The sequence below is a fragment of the Nilaparvata lugens genome, chromosome 1, assembly GCF_014356525.2.
Source record: "Nilaparvata lugens isolate BPH chromosome 1, ASM1435652v1, whole genome shotgun sequence".
Classification (NCBI taxonomy): domain Eukaryota; kingdom Metazoa; phylum Arthropoda; class Insecta; order Hemiptera; family Delphacidae; genus Nilaparvata; species Nilaparvata lugens.
Window position 1 is genome coordinate 34356983 of NC_052504.1, and position 25437 is coordinate 34382419.

Consider the following 25437-nt stretch of genomic DNA (forward strand, 5'->3'; position numbering starts at 1 on the left):
ATTAAGACAAATTTAACATAAAGCTTCTTAATAGTTAGAACATTAAAATAAACAAATAAACGTTCGGAAGAATATGTTCTTTCCAGGCCCAGTCCGGCTTTGATAATAGCTTTCTGAGTCACTGAAAGTTCTGCAATCTTAGTATCACACGCACCTCCCCAGACAATAATTCCATATGTAAGGATTGACTGCACAAGTGCGTGATACACTGTCCTCAATTCCTTCGTGTTAAGAATGCCCTTCAGTTTTGAAAAAACAAAAATCAATTTCCGTAATTTTTTTTCAAGTAGAAAATGTGTGGATGCCAAGATAAATTATTATCAATGATTATACCCAGGTATTTGAACTCGTTGACCGATTCAATCACCTGGCAATCACAGTTATCATTACACACCTGACCACAAGAATGTAGTTTTAGCAGTAAATTATCCGGAGGGGCACGGTTTTTATGAAGGAATATTGGAAGAATTTTGGTCTTCTTCGCATTCATACTAAGAATGTTGTCGTCAAACCAATTTTTGAGTGTAATTAAGTCTCTAGATGCCTTCTCGTAGACTTCCATCCAGCTGTCTGCCTCAAAATAGACTGCAGTGTCATCAGCAAACAGTAGCATTCTACCCGATATATCAGATTTGATGTCATTGATGTATATAAGGAATAAGATTGGCCCAAGTGTGCTTCCTTGGACAACCCCAAAATCGATACTTCGCACCTCACTATTGACAGAATTTGTATTGTTGTTATTTATATTATTGCTATTAATTTCATTGTTACCACTATTGTTACTATAACTGAATGGACTATTTATGTTTACTATTTGTTTGCGACCCGACAAGTAGCTTCCGATCCAATCATGAGAAGCGCCAATTATCCCAATATTTTTCAATTTATTAAGCAATATTGCGCGATCGATAGAATCGAAAGCCTTTGCCAGGTCAACAAACAGCAAAAGAATATATTTGTTATTATTAATGCCTTTTCTCAAGTAGTCCCTTAGTTGATAGAAGCAGTTGGAAGAGTTGCAGTCGTTCCTGAATCCAAACTGGCAATCAGATAATAAATAATTTGTTCATTTTTAAATATGGAGACAGTTGGTTTTTGTAGCATTTTTCAATAACTTTTGAAAATACACTCAGTAAAGATATTGGACAGTAATTATTTTTATCTCCCTTATCACCTGACTTGTATAGAGGAATAACCTTAGCCAATTTTAAAATATTGGGGAAAATACCTGAATTGAAACTACAGTTAATAATATGACAAAGTGGAATAGTAATAAAATTTATGCCATTTTTCAACAAATAACCCGATACATCATCGCAGCCAGGAGCAGAACCTCCGCGCATTTCCGCCACACACTGTCTAACCTCCTGCTCTGACACTTCTCTTAAGATGAATTGCTGGACAGGAGGACAGACAGGGCGGACTGGAGCTCTAAGTCTCTGGTTTCTTTGCTTAATCTCATCAGCTAGCCTGGCTCCAACATTAGAAAAGAAAAGTAAACGTTAAATTCATTTGCTATATCTACCGCAGACTTGGGATTGTTGTCGCTATTGTTATATTTTGTGTAATCATGAATAGGAAAAGAAGCAGTTTTGTTGCTAGACCCTGATATCTCGTTTATTGTTTTCCAAAAATTTTTGGGGTTATTTTTTGAATCTAAAAGTTTCCTTTTGAAATATTCTTTTTTGTTTTTTTTTAACAATTTACTCAACATACTGCGATACTCATTATATTGCTGAATGAGATTGGGGTTGAAGGGCTGACTTTTAATTAATCTGCTTAATCTATTTCTTTTTTCTATGGATCTGATAAGCCCATTTGTGATCCATGGCTTTAATTTATTAAATTTATTACTATTATTACATCTATTTATAGTTGTAGAGCAGGTCTGATGGAGCAGAGCTATAAGCTCCATGAACTTCTCAGCACAAAAATTAGGATTCTGTGAAGAGATTACTTCATCCCATGACTGTTCGGCCAGAAGTTTAAAGAATTTTTCATTATCAATTTTCTTGAATTTGTTGTTTTGAATATGAGAGCTATTGTTATTTTTATTATGCTTTATGGTGATGCCTATTGCGTAGTGATCCGTGATATCGGACTTGAATACTGCTGGAAAAAGAGAATTAGTATCTGGGTGTCTAACAAATAAATGATCTATACATGAAGAAGAAAAAGGAGTTTCCCTAGTTGGAGAATCAATGCAGCAAGCAAAGCCGGCTTCATAAAGCACGTCAAGATACCTGTTGCTTAGGCTGCTAGTTTGTTCATTGAGAATATCACAGTTGATGTCACCGACAATTACCTCTATCTTATTATTATTATTATTATTATTATTATTATTATTATTATTATCCCTTTTATAAGCACGCTCTTGCGGAAATATTTTCAAAGAAGGGGCACTTTAATGCAACCTTCCTTTCATCTTTATAACACTGACTATTTTATGAACTTGCGCACAATACGTGCAGTGTCAAGGAGGACAGATTTTTGCATTCTCTTCAGCACCTCGTCTACCAAGTCAATACTTCGACATATTTCCACAACCGACTTGAGTATCAGGCCATTATTATTATTATTATTATTATTATTATTATCAGTACGATTGTATCTTTCTTCCAATCCATCGATAAAACCGGCCATGTCAACATCATGACAGCGATAAACACAAAGTAAATTATAGCATTGGTTTTCTTTATCGCACTTCAAGTTGAGACAACGCAATCCCCCCACTTCCACCTCATTACACGATGAAGACAACTCCGAATTTACGTATACTATTATACCATCGTTTTGGTTGTATTTAGTAGTAGTTTGATATGCCAAATATCCATCCAAACAATTTACATAATCATCCTCACACATCCATGTCTCGGTCAGCACGAGAACATCAAATTTGAAAGCTATACTATCAAGGAAAATCAAAAATTCTTCGTGGTTTTTATTGTAACTTCTAATATTCATGTGTAATATAAGAATAAGAAGAATAAGAATAAGAATGTTTTTATTCCTTCAAGCATTGTTTACATTGCAATTGGAAACGTCAAATAAATACACAGTCAAAACATGTAAAATATTACTAAAACTAGACATAAGCTGAGAATAGGCTAATTGATTTTCAACACAAACATATCAATATAATCGAGTACGGTAAGATCACATAATGTTCTTATCTTCTAAAATCACAGAATATCTTCTAATTGAGGTTCTTCAAAGATTAATAAGGTTTTCATAATTAGGCAAAATCTTCCACTGTTACTTGATAAAAATCAGAAATAGAATATAAGGGGGTTTTCAAAAGGAGAGACTCTAAACAACATTTAAATTTTGATTCGTGTAAAACCCTAACCGAATATGGTAGTGCATTGAAAAGCTTTAATGATATGAGACTTGGACTATTTAATACCTTGCTTAATCTTGAGTAGGGTACATCAATTTTGGATTTGTTCCTAGTATTGTAGCTATGTATTTCATCCCTACAGTGGAACAAGCCTATCTTTCTCTTTACACTCATCAAGAGCCTGAAAACTACCATGCCATGCAAAGTCATGATTTTCTCTCCAACAAATAGAGGCCTACAATGATCCAAATATGCTGCACCAGAAATTATCCTAAGAGCTTTCTTTTGTAGTAAGAATACTTTCTGTGCATCTGGAGCACACCCCCATAGTTCCAGGCCATACAGAAACACACTCTGGAAGAAAGCAAAATAGCAAGTTCTCATGTATTTTTTGGGAACAGAGTCGCTGAGACTGCGTAACAAGTAAATTACCCTGGAGAGTTTTGAACATAAATTATCTATGTGAGAACTCCAGGAAAGCTTTTGGTCCAGTGTAATACCAAGAAGCTTAGCATTTTTTGCACCTTCACTAACCTGTCTCAGTGCAAGCAATAATATCTGGGTTTTATCTTTATTAAGCAGCAAACCATTTGCCTTGAACCAAACTGCAGCCTCATCCTGACACTTGTTCATTTTTTGTTGGAGAGTATTCAGGTCTTTATCTATTGTAATTATGGATGAATCATCAGCATAGCATACAACTTTTGATCCAATGTTGTACTCAATATCATTCATCATAACTATGAAAAGTAGAGGCCCAAGAATGGAACCTTGAGGGACCCCGTGAGGAACAGATAATGGATTTGAGAGATTGGAGTTTATACATACAGACTGACTTCTATTGTTTAAATATGATTTCAAAAGTTTAAGTGCCTTGTTGCGTACACCCAGATGATGGAGTTTCTTCGATAAAATATTATGATCGACAACATCGAAAGCTCGACTCAGATCGAATAGTACAACTCCTGTGAAGTTTTTATTGTCAAAACTATTTTCAACATCGCTCACTACAGAGGTGACTGCATCAACTGTAGACTTTCCTTTTCTAAAGCCAAATTGAGAAGTTGAGAACAAACCATTACTCTCGAAAAACTCGTACAATTGACCGGCAATAGCATATTCTAGAATTTTGCTAAAAATAGGTGGAATTGAGATGGGTCTAAAATTTTCAGGCAGATCTTTAGAACCTTTTTTATGAATAGGCACTGTTCTGGAATGCTTGAGTTTCAGTGGAAAAATGGAATCTCTTATACATGCGTTGAAACAAGTTGTTAATGGTGCCAGTATGAAAATTATGACAGTTTTCATCATAGAGCTGGAGTGGTGATAAATATCTTTAGTTGAAGATGATTTCATTCTAGAGACTATATTAGCAATTTCCTGACATGACAATTCTCTTAGAACAAATTCATGCAAGGATCTAGGGGCAGAGGCCAGAAGCTCCTCAGCCAACACATTGGATGGATCAATAGAATCTCGCATTTTTGAGACTGATTTCACAAAATAGTTATTGAAATCTTCGGCTGAAACAGATGTTATACTAGATTGTGTTGGTTTGGAACTTTTTCTAATAACTTTCCAAGCAGCTGCACATTTATTATTGGCTGATTCAATAAAGTCTGCGTTGGATTTCAGCTGTGTCATTTTCAGCTCAGCTTTATACATTTTCTTCAAGTTATTATAAGTTAATCTGGCTGAGTCTGTTCTATTATTCTTGAACCTGTCATACGCAATGAGGACAAAACATCTCAAACTCTCCAAGGCAGGAGAAGTGAGGTGAGGTTTCTTCTTACTAGTACTAGATCTTGAATTACAATTAAATAGTGGAAAAGACTCAATAAACAATTCTTGAAACTTATTAAAAAATGAATTAAAATTACATTCAGCATTTCCATATATAAGAAACTCTCTCCAATCAACTGAACTGAGTCTACAACAGAAACTATCAAGTCCAGCATCAGTTATTGGTCTTGATTTAAATTTTTGAAGACTATTATTCATAGGGTTTTCACCTCTAGCCTGACTGGGAAAGATATCAGATTTTAGATAGAGACATAAAGCGTCATGATCACCCAAAGCAACAGGTTCTACTTTCACAGAGAATAAGTCAGGACTCAAGTCTGTAGCGATGTTGTCAAGTGCTGAGTCAAGTCTAGTAGCCTCGAAATTAGTAAGATACAAATTTACAGACTTCAAAATATTAACTAATTCAGATCTGTCTGGGTTTCTAGATAAAACATTTACGTTAAAATCACCACCAACTATGAAATGATATTTATGTTTATGTTTTGTACTTAAAAATAATATAAGTTTTTCCAATGACTCAAGAAAAAGATTCAAATTACCACTTGGCGACCTATAAACTACTATTACTATAATATTTAGTTTCTTTACAATGATACCAGCAAATTCATGATGAATTTCACAGTTAAAAGCAGTCATATCAATGGCCCTGATATGATCAGTAAGTTTATTTGCTACAAAGATAGCGACACCACCATTTCTTGCACTCGCTCTACAGAAAGCAGATACCAGTGAAAATCCATTTATATTGATCAGATCTATGACATTTGCTCTCAACCAATGCTCAGATATACAAAGCACATCAAAATTCTTATTATTATTATTAATCATTTCAATCTCGTTAATTTTATTGCCCAGACATTGTACATTACAAAAGAATAATGAAAAATTATTTTTCTTACAGTGTACGTCTAAATTGATTTGTTTATTACATGGGAAGACCTGTCTAAAAAATGTTGAGATTGATAGGTAGTTCTGTCTGAAATATTATGATAAGCTTGTGAAACAGGAGTGTGAATTGTCTTGAAATTGTTTGATAAATCTTGATGATCGGCTTTTGAGGATGATTGAGGAGTATGAAATGTTTTATCAAGAGTTTGGCACAAAGGTGATGAAATGGTCACGGTATCAACAGTTCTTCCAATGTGAGATTTGATTGCACGTGAACTGGTATTCTCGACTTTAGTATTTGCGGACACAGGTTTGGCAACAGAAAAGTCTTTCACAAATTTCGTTAGCCTGTTGACCAGAATCCTTTTCCCGCGTCGGTTGAGGTGGAGCCCGTGCCTTGTGAAATGAGATTTTCCGAGGAATGTGTTAATATCCAAGTAGTGAATATTTAAACAGCCTATATAGCTTCCAACTGCTCTTGATAAATACGAATTAGCATAGGAGATATATTCATTAAGAGAAGGATCATCATATCTGTAGGGCACACTGCACAAGAGGAGATTTGACTTAATATCGATCTCTGTGAGCGACCGCATTACTAAAACCATTCAATCATTCACTCTTAGGAAATCACCATACACACAACAATCATCGAATACATTACAACTAACATGCCTAAAATAAGTTAAATCATCTAGAACGTTCATAGCTTGTATTCGCTAGTACCGTTTAAAATGTAAATTATACAGACGTTCATTGCACAAACAAATCAAGCATCAAGTTTGTGGTTTCACTGATTCGCGTAATTTCAACAATGTAGTTAGAGTTATATATTTGACTTTAAATTAATATGTAGTAATATGAATGATATTTCTCGCGTTTAAAATAGCCTAGTTCCCAACTATTTTATAAATCAATTTTTATAATCAACTGTGCATAATAATAGATAAAATGGAAGGAAAATTATGTCATCCTGCAATTTCCTTGCTTAATTAATTCATTACAATATCGTGGAAGAAAAAATAAAAATAAATGAATAACCATCCACTTTGGAACAAAAATTACATTGCTTACTTAATTACAAAAATTAAACAAACCATTGACTGAAAATTAGATAAATAATAATTATATTGTTGAGAAAAAACCGTATACATAAACTATAAGTTCACTATGCGGGAAATTTCAGAAAGAAAAACAAAATAATGAGAGAGAGCAACTTTGATCTCCGCTTGACAGGAATAAAAAAAATAAAAATGAGTTTGTTTTTGTAGTCCTTTCTGTAGAAGAGTTCCATAGGATATAGAAAAAAAAAATATATATATAGATAATATGTATTTTATATAAGAGTTCTCCTCAGCTTACTGTTTAATCAATGAGTCCACTTGTCCAGGTCTGCTGTATCCAGTATTTTTCTAATAGGGCCGTCGCAAGTTTTTCTGATGAATATTTTTCCGTCTCGAACCCATGCAAACGCCAGTTTCTTTTGTTTTACATAACTCCTGGCTATCCCAAGAAGAATTTTATTATCGACGGTGAGGTGTTCATTTATGTAGACTCTTCCATCCTTAAATGATTCATGAAGTAAGTTAGCCTGGATTACTTTGAGTTTACGAGCAGAGTCCAACCATTCAGCACGAACTTTTCTTGAAATGAATTTAACCACTATTGATGGATGGGGAGCATCTTTTTAATATTTAGATATAACTGATCACAGTACAATCATACTTAACGTTGAAGGATTGAAGAGATCCAACGAAGAAGCAGATACAAATTATAAAAAAATATGCCTAATCAATTACCGGAAGTTGAATAATATTTTATCATCGATTGATTGGGATAGAGAAATACCAGCAGTATCAGTTGATGAGGGATGGGAAAATTTCATTGACATTTTAAAAAGCGCTATCAAAGATTCACAAGAAAATCTTCTTTTAAAAAATAACTTGACACAGAAATATAGGTCGCCATGGATAAATAGTTATCTGATCAAGCAAATAAACTTAAGAAATGAGTTATACAAGAATGTTATCAAACAACCTAATAATGACGACTTAAAACAAATATACAATACATTCAAAAATAACTTACGTAATGAACTGAGAGAAAGAAAACAATATTATTATTCAAAACTGTTTAGAGAAAGCCAGGGAAACATTAGAAAGACGTGGAAAACAATTGACGCGTTAATAGGATTGAAAAAAAATAAAGAACCACTAAAACTGATTGTTGATGAGCAGGGAAATAGCATACATGATAGTAATAAAATTTCTAATTCGTTTAATTCTTATTTTCTAAATGTTGTGAATAAAATGAATGATGAATTAGAACAAACCACATTGCAAACCAGGGAAGAGTCTGCTAGAATATCAAAAATAAGGTTTCCATACAACTCTCCAACAAATTCAATTTTTCTCCACCCTACAAATCCGGAGGAAGTAGCAAGTATAATAAGAAAATTGAAAAATAAATCTTCGCCAGGTGTAGATGGGATAAGCACAAGCATGATTAAAAAAACTTACATGAATTATTTGAACAAATTAACCGATCTAATTAACCTGAGTATTGCCAAAGGAAAATTCCCAAGCATGTTCAAACACAGCGTAGTTATACCTATTCCTAAAAAGCCAAATTGTAAAAACATAGATCAGTTCCGCCCAATTTCACTTTTACCGGTTTTTTCCAAGATTTTAGAAAAAATATTCAAGATTAGACTTGAAAACTTTTATAAAAATAATAACTTTTTTAGTGATAACCAATATGGTTTCCGTGAAGGAAGAAGTACAGAAGCGGCAATTAAAAATCTCATTTCAAAAATAAATGACAGTTTTAGTGTTAATAATAAGTGTGCAGCTCTGTTTCTTGATATATCTAAAGCATATGATGCAATTGATAAAAACATGCTTCTAAAAAAACTTGATTTATCAGGAGTAAGAGGAATTGCCAATGATTGGTTAAGATGCTACCTATCTAATAGGAGTCAAAGGGTCAGAATTAACGATACGTTGAGTGAACCCGGGGACATTACCATAGGTATTCCTCAAGGATCAGTGTTATCAAGTACTTTATTCCTGGTCTTTATTAACGATTTGACGGATGGTGACTTACAGGGAAAGATTACATCTTTTGCAGACGATACAGTTATATTTTATTCGGCCAAAACAAATCAAGAACTTAAAAATAAATTAGAAATGGATCTTAAGCACCTTAGGTGGTGGTTTTGCGAAAATAAATTAACTATCAACACAGACAAATCTAATATAATACAATTTAATCTTCAAAACACGGATCAGGAGTTAACTAGTATTTACTTCCATAAATTAGATTGTGCGCAACAGGTGAATAATATATTGTGTAACTGTGAAACTATAAAACAAGCACGTACAGTTAAATATCTGGGCCTCATATTGGATAGTAGGCTCACTTGGTCAGATCATGTACAGAAGATAAAAAATTAGTTATTTGTATACATAAGGAAGTTCTATTACCTCAGACAGTTATGTCCAAAAGAAGTATTGTTACAATTATACCATGCAATTATTGGTTCTAGAATAAATTATGGAATAATATGCTATGGGAGTGCATACAATGTTCATATTAAACCTGTGATTACTGGTCAGAAACATATATTAAAAATAATTTGTAATAAACCTAAACAATATAGTTCAATGATGCTCTTCAGAGAACTATCAATATTATCGGTGAGACATTCTTTTCTATTCAAAGCATTGCTGGATTTAGCTGAAAATAATTTCGATATTCAACAGATGAGAGAAAGAATAAGCCTCAGGAATTCACAGGACATTAACCTCCCAAAACCAAGATTAGAACATTCCAGACGACACTTCAAATACATAGCTATAAAAATATTCAATTCACTTCCAGTAACAACAAGGAAAATAACGTCACGTCAGTTATTTAGAAAAGAAATCAAGAAATTCATTTTACAACTAGACAACCCGAATGATTTTTTTACTAAATTAATATAGGTCTAAATTTAGTATAATTTACACATCACACGACATGAACACTGCAACAATCAAAGATCATTGAACTCACAAATCCCGTCCGGTATTCGTAAACAGTAAGACAGTATCAAATTTCAATCACTGTCTCTTTCTTCTAAACGCATTCATTTATGGTCTAATTACATCAGCACTTTGAAAAAAAACGAAACGTTAACTATGAATAAAATTGAACTTAATATGAAAAAAAACAGCAACCACTCCGTACATAGTTTTAAGTTTTGTGTAAGTGTGTGTGTGTGTGTGTGTTTGTGCGCATGTGTGAATGTGTGTGCGTATGAATGTGTGCGCATATGTGAATGTGTGTGCGTATGTATGTGTGCAAGAATGATTATAAATATTGACATATTGATTTATTTTAATATAATACCATATTCAATTATTATGTTCTTCATGATATAATATTTAAATTTGTAGCCTATATAAATATTTTATTATATATATTCAAGTGTCCCCACACAGGGTAGCCTATAGGGAACACATATTAGAAATTAGGAAACAATATTGTATTTGATTTTTGGAATGCATTTGATTTTTTAATTATTTTTTTGAATAAAGAATTTGAATTTGAATTTTTTGAAGGAATTTGTTTTCATTACTATTGAACTTTGATTTTATCAAATAATTATTTTTAATGTAAAATTTTGCCACCAGTACAAATGAATTGGACATGGTCTTCATGCTGTAGGCCTATAATTGAATTTCATAAGAAAAACATGAATAGATCACAATAAAATAAGAAATAATTTATATTCTTTAGTTATAATGTACTATCAGACACGAATTCCCAGTGAAACCAGTATTTTAGATATTTTGTTTGGAATTGGGAAAACAAAAGGCTGCCTGTTTCAAATTGAGGAGGATCCTAATCGAACTAAAATTTATTGATGTATTGGAAAAATCAATATGATTCTGTGAGGTTTCCAAGTATTATGTATTCTTCAGTTTTCTATACTATAATAAAGGAAAGAACTGGCTTATACACGTAAGGAATAGGGAATTATGTTTGACACATTATCACGTCTGAAATATACTCAACTGATTAATTTGAAATTTTGCATATAGACTCTTCATTAACCGAGGATGGTTATAGGTCTATTTTCAAATTTCGATTTTTTATTTCGTCAAGTTTTCATTTTGCAGTTTTAAAATAGACCCTTGAAAATAGACCCTTGCGAAGCACGGGTTACCTACTAGTATAAAATAAAATAAAACGTATTTTTATGAGAGTCGGTTTAGTTTTATTTCATCATGAATAATTTAAAGCTTTTGTTCATTTCTAAATCTTCCGAAATGAAATTATTCTTGTGACAGTATTGATATAAATAAGTGGAATTTATTTTTATTTACACGTTGCACTTCATCAGCATTTAGCCTACATAATAATATTTATATAACATCATTTTATTTATCTGCAGGATTTTAACTCATAATAATGACTAATTTATTAATTGATTCATATACTGTGTACATAATGTAAATAAATAAATGTTAGGTTGATTCACCATCAAATTGTCTTTTTTCTTTAGGGCTACTTTTGAATATGAATAAAATTATTATAATTCACTTGATAATGGCATTATATAACCGAAACATGTCGTGACGAAATAATTTTAAAAAAGGGACTCAGATTTCTATTTTTATTTATATGTGAATAAATTGTTTGCTAATCGTTGGAAATCCTATCAAACATTTTTGTATTTGATGTCTTGTTCTTTTATAATTTTAAATGTTTTATATTGTCATTTCTCCAACCCTTCCCAGTTGAGAAGTTTTGTTTTCGATTTACTCCAGAATCATGCATCAATGTGAATATTAAGTTTTATTCTTTTTCATATTCTTCTTACTAATGATGTATTTTTCACTCATGGACTATTAGACTATTACAGTTTAATTTAAATTCATAGTTCACCATTTATATGAAATGTAACTAGGCATTATTAAACTTAATTCATTGTTTTGTTGGTGAGGGGGGGCTGATACATTTGTCATTCATTTTTATTTATACATTTGGTGCATTTGAAGATAGGAAGTTCCGTTTTCAATTTATTTATGTATCGTGTATCAATTTAGATAAGTTGCATTCATTACTAGCAGGTAACCCGTGCTCCGCAAGGGTTTAATAACAACTTGACAAACTGAGAAATTGACATAATGAAATCTTGAAGAATTTAAAATAGACCTATAACCATCCAACCATCCTCAGTAAATTAAGAATCTATGCAAAATTTCAAGTTAATCAGTTGAGTAGTTCAGACATGATGATTCGTGAATTCGTGAATTTCCTATCCCTTGCGTGTATAAGCCAGTTCTTTAAAAAAAAATAGTTAAAAAAAAGTAATGAAATAATTAAAAAGAAGGGTACTGAAATTTTTATTTCTATTTATATTACAAGTAGCCCTATACAGAAAAGACACAAGCCAGATCTTTCCTTTATTATATTAAATAGATAACAGTCTATTTACACTTTTTAATTATAAACAATTTTCACTTACTTTTAATGTTTATGTATACTTATAATGAATTCTTTACTGGGCGACTATTATGATGCATATGTTTAGCCTACTATTTTTTACAGACTTACATTAGCATATAGTATGTTAGATTAATCAGGTGTGTTGTTGTGTTAGAATTTGAAGTGATGTGATGGTTTGCTTTGCAGGCACCCAGACTGGCTCCAGAGTTGGAGTTGATCAGATGTCTGATTTCGATCGGGAAAGTGCTGGGCGCGCTGGACACCAAGGAGGCGAAGACGACTCGCCTCATCAGCGAGCTGGGCGCCCTCAACCTCAACCTGCCGGCCCGCGTCTGGCTCCCCCTCCACACCAGCCTGCCCCACCACGTCGTCCGCATCCCCCCGCAGGCCGCTGCTGTTCTCAACTCCAAAGACAAGGTAACACAAACCATCTTCTAAACAAACAACAGCAAATTCATAACTGATTACCGATGCGGATGTTATAAATTTATTTTTATGTATTGTAGTAAACAATAATTGTTAGAAAAAAACAGACAACAACAAATTCATAAACAGATGACCCATGCTGATCTTATGTATTGTATTGTATTGCACAATAATGGGTAATGTATTATGATTGTGAATAGAAATAAAAATATCTTATTTATTACAAGAAGTTACTAGTGCTCTTGAATACTATTTTATTTCACACACGACTATCAAGTGTCAAGTTTCAAGTGTATCTTGTTCACTTGTATCTGAAATTAATGGAGTTAGGTTTATATTAAAATAAGTATAAAGTGTTTTTTGACTCTTGATAATGAGATAAATACCTGAGACTAATGAGATTAATGACTGAGACTTGTCTTATCTGAAATAAAGTAATATTCAAGTCTTTAGTTATTTGTAATTAAACTTTCAAGTATCTCTATTAAATTACTTGAAGAAGAAATGACATTCGATTTGAAATCTATAGGGTACTGATGAAAATTTATAAATTCATTGACACAAATGACCTTGGAGAAACAATCGTAAATAATGGTACTATAAAACAGAAACCAGTCTAGTTTTTATGTAGTAAGTCACATTTTTACTTTCTGAATAATAAATGCGTTCGTTACTTCTTGAAAATAGTACCGTAATGTGTCAGTTTTCAGTTTATCATTATTTTTTCCCTAACGAGTTATTAGAAACGAGATTCATTTTGCCAATGTTTTAAGCCTTTAATGGATCATTTATTTAGCATATGGCGGATACATAACACTCAAATACCTACATAATCACTGTATAGTATATTTCCATTTTCTTTGAGATCTTGTGTAGTGTTTGGTCAGAAGAACATAAGTTTGTCTGACCGCCATTATTTGTTAGTCCATTTATTCAATGAAGAAATTATAGCAACCACATAGATGAAATGAGGTTTGATTGTTCAATTTCGTCAATATTTCTACAGAAGTTAATGTGAAAGTGAATCATATAATATGTTGTAATCAAAATCAAGAGAATTTATCAATTTTAAACCAACTTATTTTTCTCTATCTAATTATAATTTTTACAATTCAGCTATGTGCCAGGTTATAAAGATTGTCTTCGCCATTGTTTTTAAATAATGTTCCAAAGATAACTTGAAAGATATCATTAGTATCAATTTTTCAAAATTGTTTCCTACTTAGTTATTGTTAAAAGCTCGCTTTGCTACTCACGCTATTGTTACTACTCATGGATATCTTGGGCACCAAATTACCGGTCGTTAAATTCATATTGTCTTTTGTAGTATATGTAAAAAGTGCGTTGACTGATGTACAGTACTACGAAGGGAATCTCTTTCTCATTTTTAGAGCTTCCCCACCTTTTCATATTGATAAAAAATTCACTTATGTAATTGTATCATGTAATTTTCAGGCTCCTTACATAATTTACGTAGAAGTAGTGGATGTTGATGACATGGAAACGTCGCCTGTGGTGTCGCGGGCTGTGAACTCACTGAGGCACACGCGCAGTGAAGAGAATCTGATGGTGCACACTGAGGTCGATGAACTGCCACCAGTTGTCATGCCCGACTCCTGGTCTCAGGAGGATGATGACATTTCGCAGCAGGTAATCTACAATCCACTAAATTATAATCGCTTTGCAGTGCCAATAACAATAAGTTAGAGATTACTGAAAGTAGCTATTTCTAAAAAATATGGATGTGACGGCTAAGTGAAAATATTATTTCCATTACATCTGATTAGATTATTGCCACACATTCAAAGTTACAGGATTATTCCCACTCAGCACGGCCGAACGAGTATGAATAGTCCCTTTCACTCCATGTATGTTGATATAATTTATTGTGTTTATTCATATGCGACTGATGATACAATTGAGAGAAATAAGGTCAACTTTAGATGAGCTCTTGTTCAAAAAATCATCAACCTATTAATACTCGTAAGACTAATGTTGAATAACTTGAAAAATTGAAGATGAATCTCTAGAAGATTAATTAAGTGATAAATGGTTCAATAATTATTTTTTTTATTAAAAATTGTTCTTATTCTTGTAACTTGTTATGATTAATAAGGCATTGAGACAAAAGGCTGACCTCAAAAACAGTTTAAAGTTCCCAATCAATTTAATCTGAAAATAATCAACAATTCAGTACCTAGTTGGAATCTAAATATTATTATTCTGTCGGAAGAATTCATTTTACAAATTATTCAAAGCCAAGCAATATTCCTTGAACAATATAACAAAATAACACATCATGTTGTTCAATCTATAGTGATAACAGCTGATAAATTTGAAAGTTGGTGAACTAAACCCCCATAAAATGGCGATTTTGCAATGCATCACGGTATTTTGTCATGACCTGTATAAATTTTATAGACCTTGGTAAGGGAATGTTGAATATTTTCAAGTATTTCTATGTTCATTTAATTAAAGAATGTTTCTAATTAAATGCGTTTTTGATGAAACATTTAACATATTTCATTATAATGCCTATTCATAACCAATCCGCAGAATGTATGGATGATGCAATACAAAAAATCAACATCTTGCTTTTTTAAATCCATTTATGTCTAAAAATGATGAGTTTTTCAATCTTAACTTTTTACTTGATATGGAAATGTAGATGTACGGTAGACTAATGCAACCATTTTTTGTTGTTTGTACAGTACCTGCGGTTACACAAGCCTGTTGATAGGGACACAATCTCTCAGCTATCACAAGAATCGTCGGACTCGAGAGAGCCTCCGATGTTCGCTGCAGGAGACATAAGAAAGCGACTATCTGAATCATTCCACGATCCTCGGCCATTCACACATGACCCTGAAGACCCATCTGCTGCAGCATTAAAGGTACCTAGTCAATTCAACAGCTATGTCAGGCTATACTTTTGTCTTATACCATAGAATAAACTATCTAAATTGTATAGCTATTCTCTGGTTATACTGTCAGGCTATTTAACTGTTCAATTTTAATAAAAATCCATTGTCTAATATCCAATATCGTGATCGGTTACCATATTTAGGATAGATCACATCAAAGTCACTTTACTTTTAAAGTCACATAGATCACTTTTATTTTACATTTTTATATATTTCTTTGTTACTTTGTATTATGTTTGTCTGTGAAATGAATTAATTGATTGATTGAAAAAAGTGAAATTCGTTTTGCGTAAGATAATTTCAATTCTTACAGGTCATTACAATTATATTTCTTGCTCGTAATTTCTTCAATTTAATAATACATTATACAAATACTCACAGATAATGATTATGATGTTAATAGAGTGGGTGATAAAGGATGAATGGATAATTGTATTTTCAAATCGTGATGGGCTTTAAACTATAGTAACTGATTTTATCAGCCAATGCGATTTTATTCTATTTTATTATTATTTTTTCACTGGTTTGGCCAGTGAGGAAACTCTTCCATGTCACTAATCTGATACGGCATCCAATCACATCTGTAATTGGGAAGCGATTTGGTTCCGTGATTGCGCTGATAAGCTGTCGATAAGATATGTTATTTAAGCAACATGCGCCTTCTACTCCCTTTGTAAGATTAACCACTTTAAAAGCCGAACTCCTCTAAGTACCATTTATATGAGTTTAAAAATCGCTTCCCGTTGGTTCGAAAACCATGTCCAATCACCCACACACAAGCCTAGAGCTCATGTGGGCATTATCCTTAGCAAAAAATCACAGTTGCATTTTACGAGTAGGCCTAAATGCATCTTAACCTATCGTACCTATTTACGATTCGCAAATTAAATTCCAACTTTGGAAAATATTGAATGTTCAGATTTAATGTAGGTTACTGAAGTTTGATTTTCCATCTGATGTAATTTAACCTTCTTCCGAACTTGTTAAGTTTTCATAATTTTTTTATGGATGGTGCTAACATAAACGATGATTAATTGATACCAGTTGGTGTATTACTTCCAATTCTTATGGGGTATAATTCAATTTCAGGAACCTTGGGAAGAGAAGGAGAGGAGAATACGGGAAAGCTCTCCGTATGGCCACTTGGCAAGTTGGCGGCTCATGTCTGTGATAGTGAAATGTGGCGATGATTTGCGCCAGGAACTGTTGGCCTCTCAGCTGCTCACCATGTTCCAACGAATATGGCAACAGGAAAGAGTGCCCCTCTGGCTCCAGCCTTACAGGTTGATTTCACTCTAATCAACAATATACAATTAACATTTAATCAAAGTTTAACAAATAATTATGGGACAAAACTGATAAGCTTAACTAACAACTTTAAAAGTTTATTTAAATTCATTGAAAATTTTGAATGGAAATTTACCACTTTCACACCTGTTACTTGATACTGTTTGATAAATCTTGTGTTTTTAGTTGCGGTTTATAGAACAATAGACCATGTGACTTTTGAATTAATGTGATCAATGAATTAATGAGTGACCAATTCAGTGTAAAAATTCACTTTGGTCGTCAGTGTATATTTGCAAACATATTCTCAACCGTATCATCTATCACTTATGACATTTCATTGAAGATCACAGGACAATAACTTTTTGTTTCTTTCCTGCTTCTCAATTCACAACTCATCAACTGAACACATTTTTTGTTATTCATTTCTACACCAATTTATTTTTCAATGTTTGTACAAGTGAAGTAATGTAAAATTATAACTTGTAAAATAATGCATTTATAAGTAAAAATATTGCATATAGTAAAGCTTCTGATAAATTGAAGCTTTACAAGAATTTTATCAATTTAATATTTGAGAACAGTTAATATTCTCGATTAGTTAGTTGATTTATGCAACTTATGAATAAATTCGGAGATTTAGTCTGCATCAGTATCATTCTATTGAATCGATTCGCCAGACTCTACATTTTTAATTTCCAACTTTATAGTTGTATCATATACAGTATCATTATTTATTAATCTGTTCATGTAATTTTTGTTTCAGAATCCTGGTTCTATCTTGTGACTCCGGACTTATTGAGCCTATAGTGAATACAGTCTCTCTCCATCAGATCAAGAAACATTGTCAATTGTCATTAGGTGAATATTTCAACAAGGAATACGGCCCCACCAACTCTGAGGATTACCTCACAGCCCAGAAGAACTTCGTCGAGTCATGTGCTGCCTATTGTCTCATTTCTTATCTGGTGCAAGTCAAAGACAGGTAGGCGAAACTATCCTTTACAAAATATAAACATTATTCTTGCATTATCAATTCGTCGTGATAATATATTTAGATAATCTTCATAGTCCCTTCAGCCTTTATGTAGTTCTTCTGCTTGTGAGATTCTATTCAAAACTCAGAAGACCGTTTCGGTTCTAAGATGAGACTAAGCAAAGTATTTCTTTCCTCAAAAAACTTCTAACTGTTATTATTGAACAGATTCCCTCCAATGTGTTTTGCTGAAGATATATGTTTGATGAGCAGCAGATAGTTTCTGAAACCATATAAACCGACTGAGATGTTGGAATAGTAACACAATTGCATTCAAATTCAAATATTCTTTATTCCAGAAAATGCATTTATACAATAATAAATACAATTACAATAATTGTAATAGAAATGTATGGAATACCCCTACAAAGACTGTACACATCTGTGTGAAGTAGTGGATTACTTTCATCATGAGGAGAAATGTTTGACTGCCTTGAGCTTTGAGAACAATGGGTTTGACATTGCGTATTGAATTTGATTACGGTAATTTATTTATTTGAAATGAAAGCTCAAAAATATTGGCAAAATGATTTCGACAATAATATTATCTGTTGACCCAATCCAGGCAATATAAATAGGTAGAGAGGATAAATTTATTGATCAAGTAATGTTAGGAAATATTTTCAAGACTTACATTGCAACAAATCATAAGAACACAAATGAAAATTTTAGTTTTATACAGAAAATTTGTTACTTTCGAATGTTACTCCAGGAAGGTGGCGACCATCATTTTGCACACATTGTTACATTGTTTAAGTCTCACACCGAAATTCTCACTAACATGTAAATTGACAAAATTTTCGGTATTGGGCTGCTCAAAATCCTCAAGAATTTCATGAAAGGCCACTTCATTCGACCAAAGTGTATGTCTGGTGTGCGATGTCTTCGAATGGATAATTGGTCAAATTTTCTTTAAAAATGCCAACGGCCACGCAGTTACAGTAACATCAGCTCGCAATGTTCGAACAACTTGCTCATTCCTGAATACGACGATTTCATGTGAATGAGAATTATTTTCAACAAGGTGGAGCAAACTATAGGCCAGAATATCAATTGACCTCATGAGAAATGTTTTTTCCGAACTGCTTGATCAGTTCTGGAGTGGGGGGGATATTCAGTAGCCTCCCCATCACCCTATCTAAGCTCGTGTCATTTATTTTCATGGGGATACCTCGAGTCAGAGGTTTATGGAACTCTTCCAGCAGCAATCAATTACTTGAAAATGCGGATAATTTTGATCACACAAGAAATTCGAGGAATAACACTAGAGATGTTAAGGTGTGGCGTGTTAGTGAGAATTTCAGTGGGAGACTTGAACAACGTGTGTAAAATTATGGTCGCCACCTTACTGGAGTAATATTCAAAACAAAATTTCAATTTGTGTGCTCTTACATTTTTTTGGAATATATGACTTGAAAATATTATTGTGAATTTTATTTTAATACCTTAAATATTGCCGTTTGATGGCCTCATCTTGTACATTGACCATGAATATTCATTGTAGCTATCTCTCCAATCTCACAACCTTATTGAAATGCAGCTTCCAACTATGAAACTATTCTTAAATTCACTTGAAGTCTGCTTAAACAATTTATTTAAAATAATTAATTGTACAGTAGTGGACTAATAAGAATATGTGGGATATGGCATAAGGGCCATACCGGGCTTTGGCATAAGTAAAACAACTGCCTTCCACACAATAAATAAATGGTCCAGGGACTTACACCACCAGCAATGGCAGGGTCACCCTGGTCAAGCACTTGTCAAAAGACTGCTGGCAGACACAAGCCCTCGCTTCACCAGGTGGCTGGTGAGTCTGGGTTGCCCTGATAACTGGACATTGCCACTTCAGGAAACATCTCCACACAATTGGACTCAGAAATTAAGGCGTGCTGACTGGTTGACTCAAATAGCTGGATGATCAAATGTTACTGCTATGCTTAGTTGGGTCTTGATGCTGTGGGAGGGGTAAATCGGTACAGGGATCAAGTTGGAGTGTGGGACTGTAGGCCGCTTAACGTAGACCGTATAATGGTCTGTGGATATAATTTGATAGTATATTTCCAGAATTTGCATCATTTGTTGTGTTACAAGGCTTTTATTTTCTGGAGAAATTGGGCTCTAGAATAAAGTATTCATTCAGTTTTTAACTTTTTCTTATTTTTCAGGCATAATGGAAACATTCTCCTCGATAACGAAGGTCATCTAATCCACATAGATTTCGGATTCATCCTTTCTACTTCACCTAGGAATCTAGGTTTTGAAACTTCGCCCTTCAAGCTCACACCAGAATTCGTTGAGATTATGGGCGGTCCAGGCTCTGATATGTTCGAATATTTTAAAATACTAATATTGCAAGGTTTGGTGGCTGCTAGGAAACATATGGACCGCATATTGAGTCTGGTGGAAATTATGCGTTCAGGTATGTCAAAACTGGCCATCATCTCAAAAACAATTATGTGAATTTAATATGTATTTTTATAGTCTTCAGCTCATTTAAGTTTAGTCATACTATTATTGGTGGAGAGATTATAGATTCTATATTATTTGTTAATTAAAAAAGGCTTCTCCTGTTGACTGCTGATGTCGCATATTCAGTTTTTGGAGGTGTAAAGCCAGTTACACAAACATCGATTTTTCGACGTACGATTTTTGCTGTACTTATAAATTTTACCAGATTGAACGGAACTTGGCAAACCCATGATGTGTGCAGATACACATCACGTGCACGTGTTAGCCGAGTTATGTTCAATCTGGTAGAATTTATAAGTACGGCAAAAAATCGGACGTCCCAGAATCGATGAGTGTGTAACTGGCTTAAGGCTAAATCACTCTAACGCGTCTCAAATCGTACGACTGGAGTCGAGGGTACTCCAGTCTCTCGGACCTTGCTACTTGAGTCGCTTGTGATGCTCATTTTCACTACCCTAGTTGTCAGTAGCCTTTCGACTTTTTTGAACTTGTAATTATCGGTTCATTTTTATCAGGAGTTTTGTAATATTTAAGTTAATAATTGTAGGCTTATTTAAATATGCGGAATTCTTTTACTTTTCCAAGAAACTTAATGAATGTGTGCTCGTTCACGTTTACTCTCATCCACTTCAATCCCTAACTTCACTTTATTGAAGATACTCAAATCACTGGCGAATCACACTCAAGTCGAGTCGCCGAGCAATTGAGTCTCTCAGTCTCGGAATATCCCAACTGGAATTGCTTAATCAGAAGCGTGACCATACGTAAACAGATGCTGCGTTATCGAGAGACTGATTTCGAGTGTGTGATTAGAGCATAAAACCTTTAATTCTCAGGAAATAAAATATATAAGTATTCAGATTATATAAAAACTTTTTTGAAACAACATGTTTCAACATTCATGCAATTTTCAAGTGAATTTTCATTTCCTAATAATAATAAATAAGAGTAGCCCTCACCAAAAAGTTAACCTTTAATTCTCTCTGATATATTCATATGAAAGTAAAATAATTCTTCTTCGTCTATAATCATGGAAATGAATGATGTAGTAATTATTCATTTATGTATTTATTTATTCCATAAAAACATAGAAAGGCTCACATACAAACTCCAGTATGAGCCTTAATGACATATATTTGATAGTATAACATTACAATAATTAAAAAGAAAATAAGAGAAAAGAAAATAACATTGCACTTCATTAAATATTCACAATTCAGTAGGCTATAACTAATAAAATTAGAAGAGAACGATATATTGGTTAGATTCCGGAAAGTTAGTAAAGGGCATAGGATCAAAAATCTCTATTCTCTATATTATTATAATTTATGTTATTTTTATTATTATATCTATAAAAGGCTAAGCCCCGACAGACTGAAATCACACCACAGACCAAACTACTGAGCCTAAAAACTTGAAATTTTGCACAATTGTTTATGGTAGCCTCAAAACATCCACTAAGAAAGGATTTTCAGAAATTTGCCCCCCTTGAGGGAGCTGGGCCCCCCAAAAATTTTGAACGTTTTAACCGCTCATTCCACAGCAAATTCATGAGGAACATTTTTGTTCAGCTACGAAAAATAATTAGATCTATGCAGAAAAAATTTATCAGGAGCACAGGGGTGTTCAGGAGAGGGCTTTTTTCGAAAATGTTTATGTAAAATCACACTACAGCTAAAACTGATTGGCCTACAGACTTGAAACTTCAAACATGCTAGACGCGCACTAAGAACGTATTTTGAGATATTTTGCCTCTAAGGATTTCAAAGGATGAAAAAGGATCCTACTAAGTAAGGTTATGAACATGGTAAGGTGAACGCCATATGAAACTGAAATAATTGACACATGATATTCTAACATATGTTGTAATCATTGGAAAGCTTAAAATAACTTATCAATCAGCTGATCGAAATAATTTTTCGTAAATCGAGAGCGCGAGCTTGCCACGTGTATGTTTCATTGTTGTATTCTGGGCCAGTTCGGTTTGCGCCTTTCTATCAGCTGTATATGGAGTCTCATACATTCCGACTAGAACAGAGCAAAGAGATTTTCTTTGGTTAGGAGTTTGTTGATAATTTATTTTTCAAATTTAAATTCTATTGCCATAAAAAATCACATTGAAAACTTTCTTAATAGACAACAAGATTACAAAAACAAATGTCGACAAACCTCTATTAGCCATGAGTTCATTCAATATAACTTTTTTTTAATATTTTGTGAATAAAAAGATGAGAGATGTGAGTAATTCCTTATATTTGATCCAAATGGTTATTCATATTGTAGTAGTCGGGGTCACTGCAATCAAAAGTTTTTTTATTCTGTAGCTAATAAATTCCATACGTATTTTTGAATTACTAAAGCGTATTGATTTATTGATTGTCCATAATGTATCCAGTGTCCATAGTGGAAGTGATTGAACTACACAAAATTAATGGCTTACTGGTCCCTCATAGAATTTATAGTAACTTATTCCTGGTGATTGAACCTGTCTTTTTTCAGCGTTGACTATTAATATTAAAGCTTTATTTACAACTAGCCTACCCAGCAAACTTCGTACCGCCAAAAGGTCAATGTATCTCATGTCACACTTAACTTTATTTGGTGAATCATGAAATTCATTTGAAAATCAATATTTTCATTTACATCTCAATACGGACTTCCTATGTGCTTAGTCATGCAGGATTTATTATTCCAAAAACATATTCTTCTCAATCAATTGGTAGTAATATCTGTCAGTAAAGTGTTGAATTAAAATAAATAGATAGGTTAAATCAGTGTTTCAAAGATGAATTTAATGTTTTCATAGTTGTTGATTGTCAATAGATGGTCCAGGAAATATGAGATGTACGATGAATCACACAGAATTCCATATTCTTTCCATCTTCCATTTTAGGATGAATATAAGCTGAGCTAAATTAAAAAAATAAATTATTTTGTCATTCTTCAGTAATAATTAATGAAAGCAATATGAACAACTCTCTTTCATGAGGTGAATATTTTTTTCCCAACATTTTCCAGTTTTTCAATGATAGGGGAGTGATAATTATTTGTATAGGTCTTCTAAGGAACGATTATCTACTGCTGGTACCAATCAACTACATTAACTTCAACTCCTAACTACCGTTTTAATACCAGTACACAATTTATCACAGGGTGACGTGCTTATTATACAGCTGGTAACTTCAGATGCTTAATCATATCACAATATGATCTTGAATCATGATCATCTTTCCGTTCTTCGGTAGCCGCTCTGTCGACAATTTCGAAAACATAGGTCTGTAAAATGGATAAATAAATAATTATTATTATCCCCCCCCTATTAAAATTTCTCTTCAGAAACCATCCCCAATATTCACACAAGACACAACATATTCCCAAAGTTTCATGCCGTTATGTCAAGTAGTTTTCAAGTCTATAGGGAACAAACAAACATATAAACAGACATTCATTTTTATGTATATAGATTTACATTCGGCTCAAACAAAAGTCTATCTAAATGGAGGTATGTTGTTTTAACATTTTTTTTTCAAATAATTTTCAAAAATTTCATGTAGTAACCTACTATTGTGTTTGAGACACTTCTGGCGCTATCATAGTTTCACCACTATTCTGTTTCACAGTCCTATCTCTTGTGGTCGTTAACTATATCTATAATAAAGTAAAGAGCTGGCTTATACACGTACGGGATAGGAAAATTATGTTTGATGTATCATCACGTCTAAGCTACTGGACTGAAACTAACTTGCAATTTTGCATGTAGATTCTTAATTAACCAAGGATGGTTATAGGCCTATTTTCAATTCTTCAAAATTTCATTACGTCAAGTTTTCAGTTTGTCAAGTTTTAAAATAGATGATCCTTGCGGAGCACGGGGTTCTGCTAGTATTTAAATATATATATGAAAGTGATGTTAGGATATATTACGTCATTATAATAAATAGAAAATTATTGACTTTCATTATGATTATGTAATGAAATGGGAAACTTCACAGGTGCCAATCTTCAACGTTATCATATATCTTTTGGATTAGCTATTTTCCAAGATTGATGAGTTTTAAATAGGTTTTAAATAGGTTCTTAACCAACCATAAGTATATTCAAAAAATTCAATTTTTTTTTAATTTGAATTATGGATTAATAGTTATTTGTATATCCAGAGTGAAAAGTACTGTTTTTTCCCTGAGGGAAACGTTTGAAGCCCGAGGCAAAGCCGAGGGCAACAATTTTCCTGAGGGAGAAAAAACATTTTTCACACGTGATATACACAACATTTTTCCTCCACCTACATTTTTATAAAAACTGCAAATAAAATATTTTTTTAAAAACGTACGTGACCAAAAATGTGTTACAACAAAATCGCAACAAAAACGTAATCTAAAAAGTAAACAGAAACAGCTGGCTTGTAATCACAGTTCTCCGCCCAAGCTCTATAAATCCAGGTCATGACACTCGTGTTCCTTATGGAGCGGCCATTATGTGGGGCCTTTATGGCGGTACATTTGAAGTTTTCAATCTGCTCATAACAAAATCTTGCATTATGCTTTTTAAAAACAAAATTCTGGTTCAGATAATATGTACATTCAGGTTTCCGATTTTTTAATAATGAAATTTTAATGATAAATGGTTCAATAATTCATTTTTTATTATTAAAAATTGTTCTTATTCTTGTAACTTAAGGACTATGATTCATAAGGCATCGGGACAAGACAGAAATATGCGAGGCCAACTTCGAAAAGAGTTTAAAGTTCCCGATCAAT

At 33.0% G+C, this 25437-nt stretch overlaps 1 protein-coding gene across 2 annotated transcripts in view; it reads left to right on the plus strand.

The window, feature by feature from the left end:
• Positions 1-25437, plus strand: part of LOC111048262 (phosphatidylinositol 4-kinase beta) — a 48029-nt gene that overhangs the window by 14415 nt on the left and 8177 nt on the right. For both annotated transcript variants that reach the window (XR_005571162.1, XM_039426771.1), the window contains exons 10-15: positions 12722-12952; positions 14417-14611; positions 15673-15855; positions 16975-17168; positions 17939-18157; positions 20377-20630. Coding sequence is in view for 1 of the 2 variants with exons in the window: in XM_039426771.1 (XP_039282705.1) it covers positions 12722-12952; positions 14417-14611; positions 15673-15855; positions 16975-17168; positions 17939-18157; positions 20377-20630 (1276 nt within the window). In the remaining variant the exon portion in view is untranslated. The remainder of the gene's footprint in view (positions 1-12721; positions 12953-14416; positions 14612-15672; positions 15856-16974; positions 17169-17938; positions 18158-20376; positions 20631-25437) is intronic.